The sequence below is a fragment of the Diaphorina citri genome, unplaced genomic scaffold (assembly GCF_000475195.1).
Source record: "Diaphorina citri unplaced genomic scaffold, Diaci psyllid genome assembly version 1.1 scaffold853, whole genome shotgun sequence".
NCBI classification, from domain to species: Eukaryota; Metazoa; Arthropoda; class Insecta; order Hemiptera; family Psyllidae; genus Diaphorina; species Diaphorina citri.
In genome coordinates, this window is record NW_007378285.1 from 83534 (window position 1) to 104605 (window position 21072).

The 21072-nt window shown below is 40.1% G+C and overlaps 1 protein-coding gene across 1 annotated transcript; it reads left to right on the plus strand.

Annotated features, from left to right (window-relative positions):
• Positions 1-7871: 7871 nt before the first annotated feature.
• LOC103512572 (collagen alpha-3(IX) chain-like) lies at positions 7872-9764 on the plus strand. Its single transcript, XM_026826002.1, has 5 exons — positions 7872-7898; positions 8182-8239; positions 8414-8515; positions 8904-9071; positions 9418-9764. The coding sequence occupies exons 1-5, from the start codon at positions 7872-7874 to the stop codon at positions 9573-9575; spliced, it is 513 nt and encodes a 170-aa protein (XP_026681803.1). The 3' UTR covers positions 9576-9764.
• The last annotated feature ends 11308 nt before the right edge of the window (positions 9765-21072 follow it).

The window sequence follows — 21072 nt, forward strand, 5'->3', positions numbered from 1 at the left end:
CGCATCCTTCACCTTCCTCTGCACCTACCGCACCCGGCAACCTATCCGTTATCCATGGCGGTACCTAGTCATTCAGGCGGTTAATATGCCATGTTGGGATGTAAAAATGCCGAAAAACCATGAAACTCTATTTCGTGTTAATATAGGCCGGGCGGCGGCGCTTCAAACTGTTGACGTTCGCGCGCCTCCCGGCACAATTGATTTTCCTAATTTCCTTTCAGTAATGGAAAACTGGGAACACCTAGACCTTCGATGGTTGGGAATGCGCCATCTTGAATTTCCAATGGTTTGGAAGCGTTACCACGCAACCACGCCAAGCGTTGGTACAAGCGTTACCACGCAACCACGCCACCTAGTGGTTGAATTAATTATTTGAAAAGATTTCATCTCCATCCCTTAATTTTATTAATTAGGTGGGAATGTAGGATATAGGATAAGAATGTAAGTTGTTGCTTTTCTTGGATAATTCCAAACAATTAAAGTGAAGACATTATGAGAAAATAGACAGGGGAAATGGGCTTCAAAAGAGGGGAAATCGTCTCAGTTTCCGAAAGAAAATACGACTTTGGTTTTCAACAAGCACTTTCTTCCGCACGCCAGGCAAATGTTCCCGTACGGGGTGCCCGCATCCTTCACCTTCCTCTGCACCTACCGCACCCGGCAACCTATCCGTTATCCATGGCGGTACCTAGTCATTCAGGCATTAATTAGGTGGGAATATAGGATATCGGATAAGAATGTTAGTTGTTGCTTTTCTTGGATAATTCCAAACAATTAAAGTGAAGACATTATGAGAAAATAGAGAGGGGAAATGGGCTTCAAAAGAGGGGAAATCGTCTCAGTTTCCGAAAGAAAATACGACTTTGGTTTTCAACAACCACTTTCTTCCACACGCCAGGCAAATGTTCCCGTACGGGGTTCCCGCATCCTTCACCTTCCTCTGCACCTACCGCACCCGGCAACCTATCCGTTATCCATGGCGGTACCTAGTCATTCAGGACCCACATGGGAGACCCTCCCTGGAGATATCCGTTGATCCGGAGGCACGCTGCGTTAGACTGCTGATGCCGCATGTGTTCAATCGAGCCATTGTCTTTGACGGAGTCCCGGCCAGTGTAAGTATGTGAGGGATTCCGTCGTACGGGCGTTAGATTGCTGATGCCGCATGTGTTCAATCGAGCCATTGTCTTTGACGGAGTCCCGGCCAGTGTAAGTATGTGAGGGATTCCGTTGTACGGGCGTGCTAAGGAATCATATGCCGGATTGTAATAGGAATTTTAATTGTGTTGAGCATAAATGCTTGTCACAAATGTCGTTCCCTGCTTAATGCACTACGCTAAATTTTATGACTTGACTAGGACTCGAACCACCAACCTCCAGATCCGAAGTCCACGGCGCTAACCACTACACCACTGAGGTTGGTCACTACACCACTGAGGTTGTAATAGTAATGCCGGCCAGGCTCAGACCATCTGAGAGATCTGGGTCTGAAGCTTTTCCCGCCACATACGTTCCGAAGTTCTGCGCGATTGTTTTTGACGGAGTCCCGGCCAGTGTAAGTATGTGAGGGATTCCGTCGTACGGGCGTGCTAAGGAATCATATGCCGGATTGTAATAGTAATGCCGGCCAGGCTCAGACCATCTGAGAGATCTGGGTCTGAAGCTTTTCCCGCCACATACGTTCCGAAGTTCTGCGCATGAGTGGCCGGTGCCCGGCATAAGGGTAAGGGAAGTGTGTATCTGTATATCACTATATCAATGTATTTTGAACTGTTTGGTAACATTTGGTGTCTCATAATCAAAGTATCCAAATTTATTTTTAAAACTGGATGACATAAAAAATCTCTTCTAAATTTGAAGAACTTGGCAAAGTTTTCATGACCCCTACCAAATTTCTCTGCTGAAGAGCGAGGGATATCCTTTGTGTGAGGAAAGTAGCGGCTCTTCTGTGTCCCGTACATTCTATGAGACGCTCCCCAATTTCTTTTATTAAACCCTTTAGCCCCAATTTATTTAATAAACGCCTTGTGTTTAATTTGGTGTTTATTGTCCTCTTTTTAGCTATTCGATCACAACTGGCACAAGGTGCAACTCTCAGTGTCCAACTATCAGGTCCGATTGTTCATCGATTGTCAAGAACATGAACGAAAAGGGTTAACGAGCCATACAGGCAAAAATGAGCAAGAGGGATCGATTCGTGGAACTTAGCACACTCTTGGTCCCTACACTTAAGCCTTTAGGTGGGCTAAAAAGAGAAATATAGGGATAAAGTTTGGGACTAATTCATTTATTTGTTGGAAGACAAAAATATTTGTAGCCCTCCTAAGTTCAGAGTCGTTAGTTCGGAGAGTAGAGCAGCTGCCTTGTAAGCTCTATGTCACGGGTTCGATACCCACGGAGCTGACTTTATCCTAACGGCTGACTAGATAGTTATCTCTTACTATCCTGTCCACTTCTCTTCCATTTCGAGACGAAAAAAGAACTGTATTAAAAACTGATGCTTTAATTTTAGGTTGGTGTTTTTTTTTTATTAGGTACCAATATTTATCATAGTGTGATGTTTGGCGTTTTTTAGAAGAGTCAAAAAATAATATTTTTAAATACCTACCTTTTTTTGTTCAAATACCTACCTGTAAAATGCGTTTTCATTACTAGCACACTTGTTTCACAGTACCTACCTAATCTGCGCATAAATAGGAACTCATAATCATACTCACTTTTCGACTATTCGAGTACCTATGGACAGAATCCAGTACATTTTCACCTCCGTGGGTTGTGAAGTGAGGCCCAGTTCTACAGTTCAGGGAAAATTTGAAAATTTTGAAAAGAGTGAAAAGTAAAAATCTGAAAGTGAAAAGGACTGTAGACCTGAGGATCAGCCTTATCACTTATCAGTAGATCAGTACATTTTCTTTTTCTTATCAAAAAGTTTCATTAGGACTGTGATTTGATGGTTAAAACCTAAGGAAATCTTATTTGGAATCTGGAATATTTGAAAGAACAGAGTGTGAAATCTTCTTAGCTAAAACCTGATATTCTCACAGGTTAAGGATAAAACAAGTGATAAGGATACCTACTGATAAGGAAGTTGGACGAAAAGGATTCCCTAATCCATTTGGTTTAAAAATCTTCCTACAATTTCCAATGATGAAAGTAAGTTTATTTTAGACTTGGAGGTAAGACATTTGAAACTACAAAATACCCACAGTAGGAAATTTGATGGTTGATGAGTACCTAGGTACCCTTCTGATTTATCCTTTCTAAATAAATTTATCAAAACCTTTGGCTATAGTGAATAAACCTATCCGTTGATTTCACAAGGTTCTTAAAGTAAGCATGCAGGTACTTACCTATCAGAGATTATCCTTTGAGATCTTATTTATTTCTATTGGGACTTTGAAAATACCTATTGGAAATGTTTTGCACACCAAATTTTGCAAATGAGCTGGACTGAACAGTGTTGCCAAAAGAGCTTGATAAAAAAACATTGCCTTTGGTGGCTTTGGTAAAAAAAAAAAAAAAAAAAAAAAAACTTTGGGAAATTTCAAAAAAAAAAAAAAAAAAAAAAAGGGGTGTGGCTTTTGTAAAAAAAAAAACCTTTGGTACATTAATTTCTAGATAATAATAAAATAGTAAAATACAGGGTTGTTCAACCTTGTAAGACAGTTAGTGTTTAATTTAATATGTGTATTGGGTTAGGCTATATACTACTATATAGGTACTTGGATCATTTTATTATTATTATTATTATCCTAGCAGAGCTTAACCCAGTTTGTACATAACCACAACCTATATCAGGGTTGTCCAACCTTAGGGCACCCGAGGGCCGCAAGAGACCAAGGTAGAGATTTGGCGGGACGCAAAAACTCAACTCATGGGGGGGGGGGTGACTGAGGTCAGTACAATTTCCTTTCAGTAATGGAAAACTGGGAACACCTAGACCTTCGATGGTTGGGAATGCGCCATCTTGAATTTCCAATGGTTTAGTACAGGTTATTCCACCTTGGTTTCTTGGTTAAACTTATCGAAAATGGAATTGGATAATAAACCACAGAAAAACATAGTAATTTAAGATTACAAGCCAAACACCTCGTCAAATCTGTCTCCAGCTGGGAAGGTTCCCTCCACACTTGCCCCATTCCCGCGCTGGACGGCCAAACCAATCCTTTGGTAGAGGAAGGATTTCGCCTTCACGGATTGGATAATCATTCTGGCTATCGGGAAATGCAAAATCTCCCTACGACTATCTTATACATGTAAATAACAATCCTCGAACCTGTGACCCTTCTACATTTTATATTTTTACACTTTTTTTCCAGGATGTACCGTAATCCCGTACCGTAAGGGTTTTTCGAACATGGCGGCCATAAAAGAGGTTTTCTCATAATATCTCTTTTCAGCTAATTTTTTTCTAATAACAATAGATTAGAAAGTTGTTTGTTTTTTTCTTTCCTACATTTCATACATTTACACTTTTTCTTTAGGATGTACTGTAATCCCGTAACGGTCGATCCCGTTTCAAATTGGCGGCTAAAAAAAGAGTTTTTTGAGAATATCTCGTTTTTGGTAATTTTTTTCTAATAATAATGAATTAGAAAGTTGTTTGTATTTCGAGAATATCTCGTTTTTGGTAATTTTTTTCTAATAATAATGAATTAGAAAGTTGTTTGTATTTCTTCATTAGAACGGAAAATGAAAATTGAATTTTCGACCTTTTACAGTTATTTTTTCGGAGTTTTGACCTCAGATTTGGATTTTTCACTACCTTATAGGTACGTAGGAATCGACCATTTATTAATAATTTTTACCCATTTGCAACTGCTCCATTGTAGGTACATAGGTACTTACCTAATACCTACTATACTTGTTCTTAGTAAGAACAGTTGTAGGTATGTGGACTTGTGAGCCTTAGCTCCGTATCTTCTTCTTCTGGTTCCTCTCCTATCGGAGGTTGAATATTTTCATGGCTATTCGCTCCTTGTCCTTGACAGTCTGGAATATTTCTCCTGTTGTACTGGTTGTACATTCGAACCATTTCCGCAGATTGCTCGTCCATGATTTTCTTCTTCTTCCTCGTCCTCTTCTTCCCTGAATCTTTCCTTCAATGATGAGTTTTAGCATTCTGTATTTCTGTCTCCGTATACACACACCAGATATCTCGGCTCTTAATAAGATAATAAGTATTCTTGATTTTTTTTACTTCGACAGACGACCGGTCTGTCGAAGTAAAAAAAAACAGACAGTCAGAACGAGTGGTGGGAAAAACTTCAGACCTAGACATCAGACAGTCTGAGAGACCTCAATTTTTCTACCACTCACAGAATGTATCATGAGTGGCATGCATAACGTTGGTGTTTTACCCGCAATCCGGCGACAATCATATGAACCTCATACGTCACAGTGTATATTATACTCTCTAAGATTCTTGGTGACGGGGGTTTGGCGACAAGGTACCCGGATCCTGACTCTCACCCAGAAAGAGTAGGGTGAGTGGCCGGCCTAACTGCGGTCATTGGACTCTATATAGATAAGTGACCTATATCTTAGAACTTCCTCTACTGATGATACGTCAACTTTGACCTCTGACAGTTCTAATAGATCACATGTCTTCACCCATAATCCTTGATCCGTTGCGGTTAATTGAAAGGAATTAGAAATTAACTACCGCAGATATTAACACAATACTGGATGGAAGCGCTAGGTCGCGGGTTCGAATTCCGTCAGGGGGCGAATTTCATCCTCAACAGAAAGGTTCCTTCTCGGAACGGCTGGCTTTCTCCTATCCTGTTTTCCCTCCCTCTTTCCTTTCGGGACTATAAGACCTTAGTAGCTGTTACTGAGATTGGAGGGTAACGCGCCTTGTAAGCGCTAAGTCGCGAGTTCCATTAACGCCCGGGGAGAACTTGGTCCTTAGATAAGGTTCGTTCTCGGAACGGCTGGCTTTCTCCTATCCTGTCTTCCTGCTCTTTTCGCTGCATTACAAAAGACGACATTCGGAACCATTCAGGCAGTTACAGTTTCCTCTAAAAGACCTCCTTTTATTTCTATTATTATTATTATTATTATTATTCCTTTTATATCTATTATATTATTAATTATTATTATTATTTATGTATTATTATATTATTATTATTATTATTATTATTATTATTATTATTATTATTATATATTATTATTATTATTATTATTATTTTTTTTTTTCAAATTTCATTCCTTCTTTCCTTCTTGGTCCATACACGAAAAGCTCACCTGAGGCTAGGTGAAGGAGCAACTACCCCCCAAGGGGTTAAAAGCTTTTACGGAATCCCTCCCAAAGCGCATATTGGAATAACCACCAAGGGTTTCTTGGGAACTTGGAAGTATATCACACGAACTCTACAAACAACCAAGACAAGCGCTCCATATCAATTCCAAGTTTCCTAATGTCAAATATCATTCGGAATGACTTCTTGTGTTTGATTTCATTGTACTTGCTAATTTATTTAATTGCCAATAATTAATCCGTACAATAAATCCATTGTTCTGACGATCCTTGGTAGTCGAATGGCAGTCCGATTTTAGTTCGAGTGATTTGTGCTGATTCCTTAGTCCAATCTCTGGTTTAGCTCTTAGGGACATCTTGGAAGTTGGCAGAATTTTTTTTTTTTTTCAAGTTGGTGAACTTTGCTTAGCGGAAAAGATAAAAATAGAAGAGAAAGCTAAGAACGGTACTTATTCTATTAGAACCGATCGATGTTTTTGTGATTTCTTATTATTCTTTCGAAAGTCGTTTTTGTAAAATCGCGTCAACTCTAAATGTGACATCCGAAAGTCATGCAACCTATCTGGTAAGGTATTATTGAACGACGAAAGCAAGGTCCAAGCAAGTTTTTTTTTTTGAAGAGGTTTACTGTAACTGCTATGGTCTTATCGTCCCGAAATCGAAGAGAGAAGGAAGACAGGATAGGAGAAAGCCAGCCATTCCGACTGGTTTAGCGTTTAGGGACATCTTGGAAGTTGGCAGTGGGGTTTTTTCTTTGAAATTTGTTTGCGTGGTGGAAAAGATAAAAATAGAAGAGAAAGCTAAGAACGGTACTTATTCTATTAGAACCGATCGATGTTTTTGTGATTTCTTATTATTCTTTCGAAAGTCGTTTTTGTAAAATCGCGTCAACTCTAAATGTGACATCCGAAAGTCATGCAACCTATCTGGTAAGGTATTATTGAACGACGAAAGCAAGGTCCAAGCAAGATTAATTTGTTGATTGTGCATTTAGTTTGTCTATTGTGCCCGCCATTCACGCTCAGACCGCAGACCGTCTGACAGATCCAGATCTGTGACACCGTGGTCTGTAAAAAAAAGAAGAAAAAAAATCGTGTGCTGTTGGAGCACGTTCACGCGGTACGAAACGTATTGTTCCTACAAAGAAAAATTCGAAAAATTGTAACATCGAACGAAGAAAATTCATGCAGTGAGCGAGCTGTAAATTCAACACCTCACTGAACTACCTACAGTCGAACCTGTCTAAGTAAGTGGGAATCCAAGGGACCGACAAGTTTTTCCCACTTATCCAGGTTTCCCAGTTAAAAAAGTGTCCTACTTAGAGAGGTTGCCATGAAGGGACCACGATTTTTTTCTCAGTTATCCAGGTTTCCCACTTAGACGAGGTTCGACTGTACTACTTGTTTTCTTTGGTCCATTTTCAGGACTCGTCTCCTCCCGATCATCATTTCTGTCATCTTGGGAACATCCTCGGGTCAGGATGATAACGACATTGCCACCTTGGTGACTGCCGACAATGCCGCCAATACAATCAACAATGCCGCCAATACAATCGACAATGCCGCCAATACAACGGACACGATTGATTTGGTAGAGGAATCAGTTGGTGATGAGGGAAACCAGACCAGACCAACTGGTGAGTGAGTCCGTTTTTCTTTTCTCTTCCTTTCGGAAAACTGAACTCTGAGGTCAATTTGTCAACTCCAACAACACGTTGCTCCCAAAGCATATTCTATGCTGTCAGTTAAAATACGTAGTGTCCCGTGGCAGCCAACGCAACGGTTCGCTATCACGCCAAGAGAGGTTAAACGAGCTTCAAGAGGGGAAAATACCGAGAGCAAAACATGACTTTTCATAACTTGACAGTAAATAAATCTCACAAATCTCACTGGTATTATTTTTCTTTGACCTTCTTTCAGGCTGAGCCTTATTTGCGTGAGCATGAAATACGAGATATGTGTGGCGCTATGATCAAAGGTAAGATATCGGAATATCTCGTAAATAGGTCAACTGATCAGGTATACCTGACACCTGGTGAACTCACACACTGTCAGGTGGATCTGATCAGGTGAACCTGTCGTCAGGTCTACCTGATAGTGAGTGGCTGGCCTTAAATTTTATCCCTATGTTTTTTCCTCCTCCCTGTTACAGAGCATCTGGCGGACTTGACAGCCAGTCTGGTGGGTCCACCAGGACCTGCCGGCCCGCCAGGGAAATCCAAGCCGGGAAAACCTGGGCCACCCGGCCTTCCAGGTGAGCCATTTCCTTCCAAAAGGTTTTCGGTTCTCTGGGGGGTTCTTTCCTTGAGAGGTTTGATAGAGGGAACTGTAACTTTGAAGGTCTTATAGACACGAAAGCGAAAAAAAAATATCCCCGGGCGGAAATCGATCTCGCGACCTAGCGTTTACAAAGCAGATGTACTACCCTCCACGCGAACTGTCCTTGCGGAGGAATTTTTATAAAAGAAAATTCGGTGGGGTTTCATACTGACTAGCGTCTGATGCAGTGTTTGCACTCTTCAGCTGTGTCCACATAGTCGACCCTCGATCGACGAGGTGAATCTATGTTCACGAGGTAGTGTACGGTTTCAGTTGACGAAGTCGACTATGTGTGGACACAGCCTGTCTATTCTTATTTCCAGGGGAACCGGGAACTCCTGGCGTTCCAGGAGACAGAGGCTATCCGGGGCTACCGGGACCTCAGGGTCAGCCTGGCATGGACGGGACACGAGGAGAGAAAGGGGACAAGGGAGAGCCTGGCCAGGATGGGGTAGGATATGAAGGCCCACCCGGAGCGGAAGGCCCTCCAGGTATGATCATTCTATATCTTTCCAGTTTTATTTTATACGCTTGCCTGGTAAACAGGAGGACGTGGGTTCAATTCCAGCCGAGGTATGGAATTTCATGTCCAATACCTAATTTGACCACAATAATAGTAGTAGCCTGCCTACAGTGCTTACTGCTGGAGTAAAGGAACTTTTCAGTCCTGAAAAAGAAAATTCTCTAAAAAGGAAGGTTCATTTTTTCTCTCTTTTTTTCAATAGAAGACAGTAGTTAAAATGGCCTTTTTTTCCATAGACATCCGATGGCAGGACCCCCCTTAAATACGGCCCTGCTATCTCTCTAAATATGACCTCTCTATGTTTGTGTTCACAGGCCCCCCTGGCATAGGTATCCCAGGCCGACAGGGAGAGAGGGGAGAACCCGGATTTCCAGGACCCGTGGGCCCCCGGGGCCCTCCCGGCCCTGAAGGCTATTGCCAGCCCTGTCAACCCTTCTATCCACCACTGCCACAAGGAAACGAAAAGGGTTAACTGGCCACACAAGTCACACAACAGGCAAAAATGAGCAATAGAGATTCGATTCGTGGAACTTAGCACACTCTTGGTCCCTACACGGTTTACGTTTCCCCTCTTATTGCCATACTAAATCACGCTCTAGACTGCGGTTAACGATAGAGTCGCCATTTTTACTTTCCTTATCCTATAGGAAGGAAAGTAATGTAATCGGGTCAAATTTTCGATGGTCAGTTTTTAGTGCCAAAACACGTGTCGCGACAAATTTCAAGATCAGAGCTCATTTGTGTGAGAAAATGTGAAAAAATCCCGCAAAAACCAGTTTTTTTGGATTTTTGGCTTCATGGTTTTCTGGACAAAATTTGCACCACCATTTCCGTGATCCTGGTAAAAAGACCTTTAATTTGATATATAGGTCGATCAGGTTTGGATAAGTCCTTCTATGGGGACAGACTGACAGACCGACAGAGTGACAGACACCAAAGCGAATACAATAGTCCGTCCCTTATACCTTTTTATTACTATTGTAATAATAAAGGAAGGACGGACTAAAAAGCCGAATTTTTCCCCCTGTCTTCTGATTAGAGGAAGTGGGAAGGGCTATGATTATAACAAATTCGTGGTTAGAACTGGTCGAAACGTAGATTTTTCCCCCCTTTTAGGACGTAAGAGGCAGCAGCCTTTCTACTGCTAAGATCACTTTGGGATTTTATACCTCACCACTTGGCTGAAAGCTTACCTCACGAAGAGCATTTGTTGAAGAGAGATATAGGACAGGATAGAAGAAAACCAGCTGTTCCCAGAACGAACCCTCATTTGGATAAAGTTCGCTCCCGGCGCGAATCGAACCGGTGACCTAGCGCTCACAAAGCAGACGGGCTTCCCCTTTTTTCACAATATCGTTCAACTTTAGAAGAAAGGTCCATATTGGTACATACGTACTGATGTTGTGACTTAAACAGGACGAGCTAGTTGTTCTTGTCTGTCGTCATTAATCATGTTTGTTAGTTCATGATTGTTGTTTTGTTAGTTCAATCTCCCGTGATGGTCTTAATGAACAAACAAGACTTTGCGTCACTCGATGTGTGTGCTCATCAGGCATCAGGTAGATCAGGTACACCTGATCAGGTCCGCCTGTCAGGTCTACCTGATGGTGAGTGGCTGGCCTTCCATTACAACTTTGTGTTATGGATCAGTGAAGGAACTAACACCAGCAGCGATAGTGATAACACGTTCAATGCATCAGATTGCACCAGTTAACTATGGATCACTGAAGTTAAGCAACGTTGCGCGTTGTTAATATCCGGATGAGTGACTATCTGGGCAATCGAGATATGTACCAAGTTTTCTCCTATCCTGTCTTCTTTCCCTCTTCGCTTTCAGGAGGATTAGACCTTAGCACTTCCAATTCCCTCTATCAGAGCTGATTTTTTTTTCTTGGTCAAAAATTTCGGTCATTTTTTTTTTTTTTTTTTTAATGCATCAGTGATCAGATTGCACCAGTTAACTATGGATCACTGAAGTTAAGCAACGTTGTGCGTTGTTAATATCCGGATGAGTGACCACCTGGGCAATCGAGATATGTACCAAGTCTTCTCCTATCCTGTCTTCTTTCCCTCTTCGCTTTCAGGAGGATTAGACCTTAGCACTTACAATTCCCTCTATCAGAGCTGATTTTTTTTCTTGGTCAAAAATTTCGGTCATTTTTTTTTTTTTTTTTTTTTTTGTGTGTGCTCATCAGGTATCAGGTAGATCAGGTCTGCCTGTCAGGTCTACCTGATGGTGAGTGGCTGGCCTTACATAACAACTTTGTGTTATGGATCAGTGAAGGAACTAACACCAGCAGTGATAGTGATAACACGTTCAATGCATCAGATTGCACCAGTTAACTATGGATCACTGAAGTTAAGCAACGTTGTGCGTTGTTAATATCCGGATGGGTGACCATCTGGGCAATCGAGACATGGACCAAGTTTTCTCCTATCCTGTCTTCTTTCTCTCTTTGCTTTCAGGAGTATTAGACCTTAGCACTTACAATTCCCTCTATCAGAGCTGACTTTTTTCTTGGTCAAAAATTTCGGTCTTTTTTTTTTAATGTGAACAAATATCTTTTTTGGATTTTATGGACGAAAAAAGTGACTAAAACCAAGATTCACTAACCAAGAATCTCTAGATTAGTAACTACTGCTGGTTACTAAACTATTTTTTTCCAAAAAAGTTCTTATCTACCCAGTTTGGTAGCCGCTGGATCACTGGAAATCAATAAATCACGTGATTGGAAGCATGCTTTTCTCTTGTGATATTCAACTAATCATTATTATTCATCATTATCATCACTATCAGTATCATTATTATGACCATTACTATCATTATTATCACCACTATCACTATCATTATCACCAAGACATTAACATTAAATAATCTTGTATTTGTTACAAGGTTCCTAGTTCCTTATTCTCTTTATCTAGTTCAGGTTCACTGCTTTGGTCAACTGCACTCATTAGATGAACCTCTCTTTATCATCAACTGAACCATACAAAAGCATTAAAAAAATCGATATAAAACCATTATTTCCCAGTACAATTATTACTGACAATGAGGAAAATACATATTTCAGGGGTGGTAACTTGTAGTTATTCATCCCGTGGTGTAGTGGTCAAGACGCTCGCCTAGTGATCAGGAGGGCGTGGGTTGGGACAACGCCCAAGGAAAATTGTCTTTTTTTGTAGAGATTTGATGGAAGGTAATGTAACTGCCAAGATCTTATCGTCCCAAAAGCGAAGAGAGAAAAAGAACCGTATAGAAGAGAGAAAAAGGCGTTCTGAGAACGAACTTTATCTGTTTAGGCCCGGGCGGGAATCGAACCCACGATCTAGCGCTTACAAGGCAGACGCGCTAGTACGCTATGCTCCAAGCTAACTGGGCTGGCTTCCTATGACGTAAAAAATGCGAAATTCCTGACGTAAAAAATGCGAGATTCCTGACGTAACAAAACAAACTAGTTGCTCTACCCCGGACCCTCTTAATGATTCAATAGAATTTAATTCGCTCAGTTATCCCCTTGTATCAACTACATATCTACAATAGGTACCCCATTTTTGGGAACGGATAGCAAATAATCCATTAAGCCATAAAGAAGTCCACAGACATGAAAAGTGGTCTTTTTCTCATACTGATTGGGCAAAATAGTGATGATGTCCAACATATGATAGGTATATCTATCTTTACCTGTATTACCTACAGGAGGCAAAAACGTCAATCTATATGACACTACTTGTAATATTGTCAGTAGTCCAATAAAGCAAAGAATTATAAACCGGTTTTCGTTAAAGCTCCAGTTTCGTCAGTAAAAAGCAAAAAAAATGAATAAATTATAGATATTACCAAGGACACAGTCCATAATTACGTCCAACCAGCACAGTTTATTCAAATAAGATTTTATTATTATTATCCATGGAAATTGACCTAATAGTCAACTCCGAGCATTTGAAAACAACAATATTATTATCTCTTTTTTTAAATTTCAGGGGTTTGATAGAGGGACCTGTACCTATTGAGGTCTTATCATCCCGAAATGAAAGAAGGACATGATAGGAGAAAACCAGCCATTTCGAGAAAGAACTTGTTGAGGATAAAGTTTGCCCTGGGCAAGAATCGAACCCACGACCTAGCACTTACAATGCAGGCACGCTACCTTCAAAATGAGGTCTGCCGCACTGTAAAAGCGTCGTCAAAAGCCAGCCGTTCCGAGAACGAACATTATCCCATCAGGATAAAATCCGCCCCGGGCGGGAATCGAACCCGCGGCTCAGCGCTTAGGGCCCCGCAACAGCCAGTCACGGAATCAATAATATGCATGATACAAATTTCTTGACCCCGCCGGGAATCGAACCCGGGTCTCCCGCGTGCAAGGCGAGCGCAGTGACCACTACGCCATGGGAGCTGACAGGGGCTAACTGAATAAAGGTACAATCTTTTCCAAAAAAGCTTTAAAAATGAGGACTGTAAAAAGGCTAACTTAATTCTTACCTCAAAATATGTTGTTGAAGTTAAACATTATCGTGGTCCATTACTTCAGCTATAGGTTGTCCTATTCAAGAATTGGGTAATAATAGATAATAATAGTGCTTATTTATACTGCTCGCATAGGACTGAAAAGTCCCTTTACTCCAGCAGTAGGCTACTACTATTATATAATAATAATAGTGCTTATTTATACTGCTCGCATAGGACTGATAAGTCCCTTTACTCCAGCGATTTATACTGCTCGCATAGGACTGAAAAGTCCCTTTACTCCAGCAGTAGGCTACTACTATTATTGTGGTCAAATTCTCCATTATATTGAGGATAAATTTCCATACCTCGGCTGGGATTGAACCCCCGCCCTCCTGTTTACCAGGCGAGCGGCGCTTACAAGGCAGACGCACTACCAACTAAGCCAAGTAGGCTGGCACGTCAAATGACTTTTAGTAGCGCGAAGTCGTGCGATGTCACCTGAAAATCCAAACCTATGAACATGATAGAGTCCTCTCATACTGGAGTAGCGCGTCTCCTAGGACCAACCCAACAGTGTGGAAGGTCTCTTATCATTTTCATACGTTTGTATTTTTAGACAGCATCGCGCGGCTACCTACTCTTCAAACCTTGATTAGGCTAACTGAATAAAGGTACAATCTTTTCCAAAAAAGCTTTAAAAATGAGGACTGTAAAAAGGCTAACTTAATTATTTACCTCAAAATATGTTGCTGAAGTTAAACATTATCGTGGTCCATTACTTCAGCTATAGGTTGTTCTATTCAAGAATTGGGTCCTGTATCATTTGAAGTGGTATGAAATTTGCTATACAGGGATTTGGTCCACCTGGATATTGGAATTCTTACCTCAAAATATGTTATGTGGAAGTTTATCATAATAAAGCTCCAATGTCCATTACTTCAGTTATAATTTGTCCTATTCAAGAATTGGGTATTGTATCATTTGAAGTAGTATGCAATTTGCTATACAGAGATTTGGTTCACCTTGGAATTCTTACCTCAAAATATGATGTCATACTGAAGTTCAACATGATCAAGCTCCAATGGCCATTACTGGCATTACTTCAGCAACATTTGAAGGGTACTGTATCATTTGAAGTAGTGTGAAATTTGCTATACAGGGATTTGGTTCACCTTGGAATTCTTACCTCAAAATATGATGTCATACTGAAGTTCAACATGATCAAGCTCCAATTGCCATTACTTCAGCTATAGGTTCTACTATTCAAGAATTGGGTATTGTATCATTTGAAGTAGTATGAAATTTGCTATACAGAGATTTGGTCCACCTTGGAATTCTTACCTCAAAATATGATGTCATACTGAAGTTCAACATGATCAAGCTCCAATGGCCATTACTGGCATTACTTCAGCTATAGGTTCTACTATTCAAGAATTGGGTATTGTATCATTTGAAGTAGTATGAAATTTGCTATACAGAGATTTGGTCCAGCTGAAAACCGCCAAAAAACGGTCGAAATCTGTCCAAAAGCGGTCATAATACCGCCAAGCGCAGCAACCATCTTAACCAAACGTTTTGTTTTGCATCCTTTTGTCACATTTGTGAACTACATACCAAATTTCAAGTCTCTAGCTTGTACCGTTCCCGATATATTGTTAAATTACACCGACAAGTCAACTAGGCATCCTACAGGAAAATCAGAAGTTACTTATCGCCAGAAAATCGGAATTTTTTTTTTTATCAAACTTTATTCAAGTTTACCTCTTGCTTGGATTAGGAAATCTGATTGCTTGTTTTAAACCTTTTCAATCAAATTGCTTAATCCAAGAGTTCAAATTAGAATAAGTTTAAACTCGGATTTTGGTCCTCGCCATAAAAAGGACTTGTTGTACTCACAAAGTAGTTTAAAACCCATTAGATATTGACCTCGGGACTTGAGGCGTGCAAATTTGACCTAAAAATAAAAAATAATCCTATCCTTAGGAACATTGTTTGTTCCCGGATAGATGGGTACTGTATGCCGTTCTTTAAGAACATTAATATTTCTGAAGTTTGAAGTTGCGTGAACATTTATCCAGTGTGAACTTTTTCAAGTCGCGTATGAATATCAAACTCCATACCCGGTGAATTAATCATGGGTATGATACACCCTAGGAATGTATCACACATAGCTGACTCAAAACCCACCGTGTATGGACAAATGAAACTGTCAGAAGACATTTGATTGTGTTCGAAATCCGCTCGACCCCGTGATATCATTAATGATAATGATAATAGCTACTATGAAGGGGAAATATCCGAAATCTTTATACAATGATCCCCATGTTGACAAGAATCTCTCAACTTCATACCTCACTGATGGATATCTCATGTCAGAAACAGAGGGCTTTATCCATGCCATCCAAGATCAAGTCATCAAAACCCGCAACTACATGAGACACATCATGAAAGTCAACATCGAGACTGATCTCTGTCGTCTATGTAACCGGGTCACTGAGTCCATTCAACACCTGTCATCTGGTTGTACTGTCCTGGCCCCTAAGGAATATACGAATCGACACAATTTGGTGGGGAGCATAATTCACCAAGAGTTGATGAAGAAAGTTACATCCAGCAACAAGACGACCATTCCACATTACCTATACAAGCCGGTTCCTGTTGTTGAAAATGATAAGATCAAGTTATGCTGGGATATTTCAATGCAAACAGAGACAAACGTCATCAATAACAGACCTGATATTGTGTATGTAGACAAGTCAGCCAATTCTATCAGTATTATTGACGTCACAATACCATTAGATGAAAACATCAATACGGCATATTCAATCAAAATAGCCAAGTATGAAGATTTACGGCGACAACTCAAGCATATCTACAATACAAACAACGTCTCCATACTCCCTATAGTCATAACATCTAATGGACTTATACATAAAAACACAATCATAAACCTAGAAAAGTTAAAAATATCAAACGCCAGAAATGTTGTCAAGAAATGTCAAAGATCAGTGATCATTTCAACAACAGGAATAGTCAGAAGAGTGCTAGCAGAAGAAGAATGAGAATTCCAAATAATCAAGACGACCAATCTGAACAACTATGAACTTAACTGTAGAGTATGTTGCTATAGATAGCCCATACTTTACATTACCTAGTTACCTTTATTGTATTGATTACAAATAAAGTGGAAATATCTATAATAATTTCCTTTTTAAATAGAAAACTATGAAGATGTTTTACCTGAGCACTGAAAATCGTATTCAAGATTTCAAAAAAGGAATGTTCTAATACAAAACCAAGTTATTAAACACAGAAGTGAGATTCGCTAAGATTCAACACGGACTAAAAACCTTAGCGATCAAATTAACCAGGCCCTAGTTTCGAACAAGTATCAAACGTCCATTTTGGTTTGGTCACGTTAAACTTTTTTCTTCTTCTTCTTCTTCTTCTTCTTCTTCTTTTTTTTAGTAAGAAGAAAAAAAAACATTTCAATATCTGGCTATAAAACATCTGGGAACAGCGGTTTCCAAAATTATGTGTCAGGGTGTCCAGTTAACAAGAAATTGTTTGTAAAATTTGGTGTGAAACCTCAGAATAAGAATAACAATTCTGAATGTGAAACACATTTCCAATATTTTCAAAGTCCCAATAGAAATAAATAAGATCTCAAAGGATAATCTCTGAAGAGAGGAAGGTAAGTACCTGCTTGTTTACTTTTAGAACCTCGTGAATTCAACGGATAGGTTTATTCACTACAGCCAAAGGTTTTGATAGATTTATTTAGAAAGGATAAATCAGAAGGGTACTCATCAACCATCAAATTTCCTACCGTGGGTATCTTTGTAGTTTCAAATGTCTTAAATCAAATGTTGAAATGAATGTTGAACAGTGTAAAGTGACAAGATTCGTAGAAGCCCATCCTTTTTACAGCTGTTTGACCCTACACCTAAGCTTCGGAGTGGGCTTTTTGTGTAAAGGAAAAAAGGGACAAAAAGGTTTGTGAAATATACACCCTGTATGCTAATAGGCAAGTGTCTTAACCACTATACATACATTGCCCAGGCAGGAAATTGGTTCTTACAATGATGAGTGGGTACCTACAGCTAAAAACAGAGTGGAGAGCATAGAGCCTTGAACAAATAGAGAGAAGTTACAGTAGAGGGAAACAACAAATGCAAACTGCATAGAGCAGTGGTTCTCAAACTGTGCTCTGCAAAGAGCTTTCAGGTGCTCCGCAAAGATCTTCCAGGTACTCCACATAGTTTCATTTTTCTTACCACATTAAAAAAAAAAAACAAAACAAAAAAATCACACAAATATGTTTAGTCAAATGGGAAGTATTGGAACAAGCCGTACAGACTGTGTGCTAATGAACATTTCTGAATCATTCCAAATTATTTTTAAAAATTCCTAAAGGGTTGGGGGGGGTGCTCCGTAGAGTTTACAGCAGTTGCTTGGTGCTCCGTGACCAAAAAAAGTTTGAGAACCACTGGCATAGAGCAAACAGCTCTAATAATCTCTATGGCCTCTACTCTATCCTCTGTTTCTAGCAATTCTAGCCTAAATGAGTAACTTACAAATTGTTTACACTTATACTGTATCTTGGAGAGATGTTCCTTAAGAACAATAAACTTACTTTCATCATTGGAACCTGGAGGAAGATTTAAAACAAATTTATTAGGGAATCCTTTTAGTCCAACTTCCTTATCAGTATCCTTATCACTTGTGTTATCCTTAACCTGTGAGAATATCAGGTTTTAAGTGAACTTTTATACGGGCAGGAGGATGAAGACTTCACACTCTGTTCTTTCAAATATTCCAGATTCCAAATAAGATTTCCTTGGGTTTTAACAATCAAATCACAGATCACGGTCCTAATGAAACTTTTTGATAAGAAAATGTACTGATAAGGTAAGGCTCAGGTCTACAGTCCTTTTCATTTTCAGATTTTCACTCTTTTCAAAATTTTCAAATTTTCCCTGAACTGTAGAACTGGGGCCTCACTTCACAACCCATGGAGGTGAAAATGTACTGGATTCTGTCCATACTCGAAAAGTGAGTCGCTAATTTCTCCGAGTGTTTTAAGCGCGGGAAATCAAATGTGATTCTTGTAGGTACCTATATTTCTTATGATTGTGAATTCCTATTTATGCGCAGATTAGGTAGGTACTGTGAAACAAGTGTGCAAGTAATGAAAACGCATTTTACAGGTAGGTTAGGTATTTGAACAAAAAAAGGTAGGTAGGTACCTAGTTAAAAATATTATTTTTTGCATGACTCTTCTAAAAAACGCCAACCTAAAATTAAAGCACTTTAATACAGTTCTTTTTTCGTCTCGAAATGGAAGAGAAGAGGACAGGATAGTAAGAGATAACTATCTAGTCAGCCGTTAGGATAAAGTCCGCTCCGTGGGTATCGAACCCGTAACCTAGAGCTTACAAGGCAGCTGCTCTACTCTCCGAGCTAACGACTCTTAACTTAGCTAACGACTCTTAACGACTCTTAACCGAAATTTAGAGAGTGGGGGTAAAAATCTCGTAGTGGGGATAATCAGCTGCTTAAAAAAAAATCAGCTGTTCGCATCAACCGAGAAAAAAATCTGGTGTGAACATCACACGACTTTCCTTATCCTATTGAATGATGCTTATTTGAGTGTTCTTTTACCCTAACTTTTACGGTGAACTCATTGTCCTACTTGTCCTTGAAGGACAAAGAATTTATTTTTGAACCTGGAAAATTTGATATTCTCTAAAATACAGTGAATGGGTTCAACAATGACTCAACAGTATGGTCACTTCTTGAACCTTCAAGTCCTACAAATCTGTTGAAAAATCCTTCAACAAAGGTACAGGTATCCAATCTTTGCGAACGCACCCATTTTGAATTCTATAGATGTCTTACCATTGAATTCTAAAGATTACAAAGTCCTCGTTAATTTCATTTACTGATTTACCTACCTATGTATGGTCTTATTAAATTTTCAGAAAGGTTACACAGGAGAGAAGGGACAGGATGGACTGCCCGGAACTCCAGGACAACCGGGAAAGGATGGCGCTCCAGGATTACCGGGAAATGTGGGACCCCGCGGTGTTCCGGGGCCTATGGGGCCCCCCGGTGTACCGGTAAGTATATTGACCTGTTTCCACACATATTTGGGCTTTAGACAACACATATTTGGGCTTTAGACAAGTATGCCGGGAGGTGCGCGAACGTCAAGAGTACAAAACCATGTGATACCGGATTATATGTATACGTACCTATTATTTTATTTTTATTTTATTTATATTTTTTTTTTTTAGATGAGTGTTCCACCGCCGTTTTTATTTCGTAGCAATGAAACAACTGCTACATTAGACGCATGTAGTCTGTGTCTTAGCATGTCCATCCCGTAGTATGCCTCTCATTAGATGGGCGAGAAGAGACACAAATATTCCCCATTCAATGACAATGACTACAACACTACAAGAGTACTAACTGATGCCGATGTACGATTAAAGAAAATGAGTTAACAATGACTATAAATTAATGGTATTATTTTTCTTTGACCTTCTTTCAGGCTGAGCCTTATTTGCGTGAGCATGAAATACGAGATATGTGTGGCGCTATGATTAAAGAAGGTGCGCGAACGTCAAGAGTACAAAACCATGTGATGCCGGTTTATATGTATACGCACCTATTTTTTTATTTAAGATGAGTGTTCCACCGCCGTTTTTATTTCGTAGCAATGAAACAACTGCGACATTAGACGCATGTAGTCTGTGTCTTAGCATGTCCATCCCGTAGTATGCCTCTCATTAGATGGGCGAGAAGAGACACAAATATTTCCCCTTCACTGACAATGACTATAACACTACAAGAGTACTAAATGATGCCGATGTACGATTTAATAGATAATGAGTTAACAATGACTATATCTGGTATTATTTTTCTTTGACCTTTTTTCAGGCTGAGCCTTATTTGCGTGAGCATGAAATACGAGATATGTGTGGCGCTATGATTAAAGGTAAGATATCGTAATATCTCGTAAATAGGTCAACTGATCAGGTATACCTGACACCTGGTGAACTCACAAACTATCAGGTAGACCTGATCAGGTGAACCTGTCGTCAGGTCTACCTGATAGTGAGTGGCTGGCCTTATATTTTAACCCTATGTTTTTTCCTCCTCCCTGTTACAGAGCATCTGGCGGACTTGACAGCCAGTCTGGTGGGTCCACCAGGACCTGCCGGCCCGCCAGGGAAATCCAAGCCGGGAAAACCTGGGCCACCCGGCCTTCCAGGTGAGCCATTTCCTTCCAAAAGGTTTTCGGTTCTCTGGGGGGTTCTTTCCTTGAGAGGTTTGATAGAGGGAACTGTAACTTTGAAGGTCTGATAGTCCCGAAAGCGAAAAAAAAAAATTGCCCCGGGCGGAAATCGATCCCGCGACCTAGCTTTTACAAAGCAGACGTACTACCCTCCACGCGAACTGTCCTTGCGGAGGAATTTGCATAAAAGAAAATTCGGTGGGGTTTCATACTGAC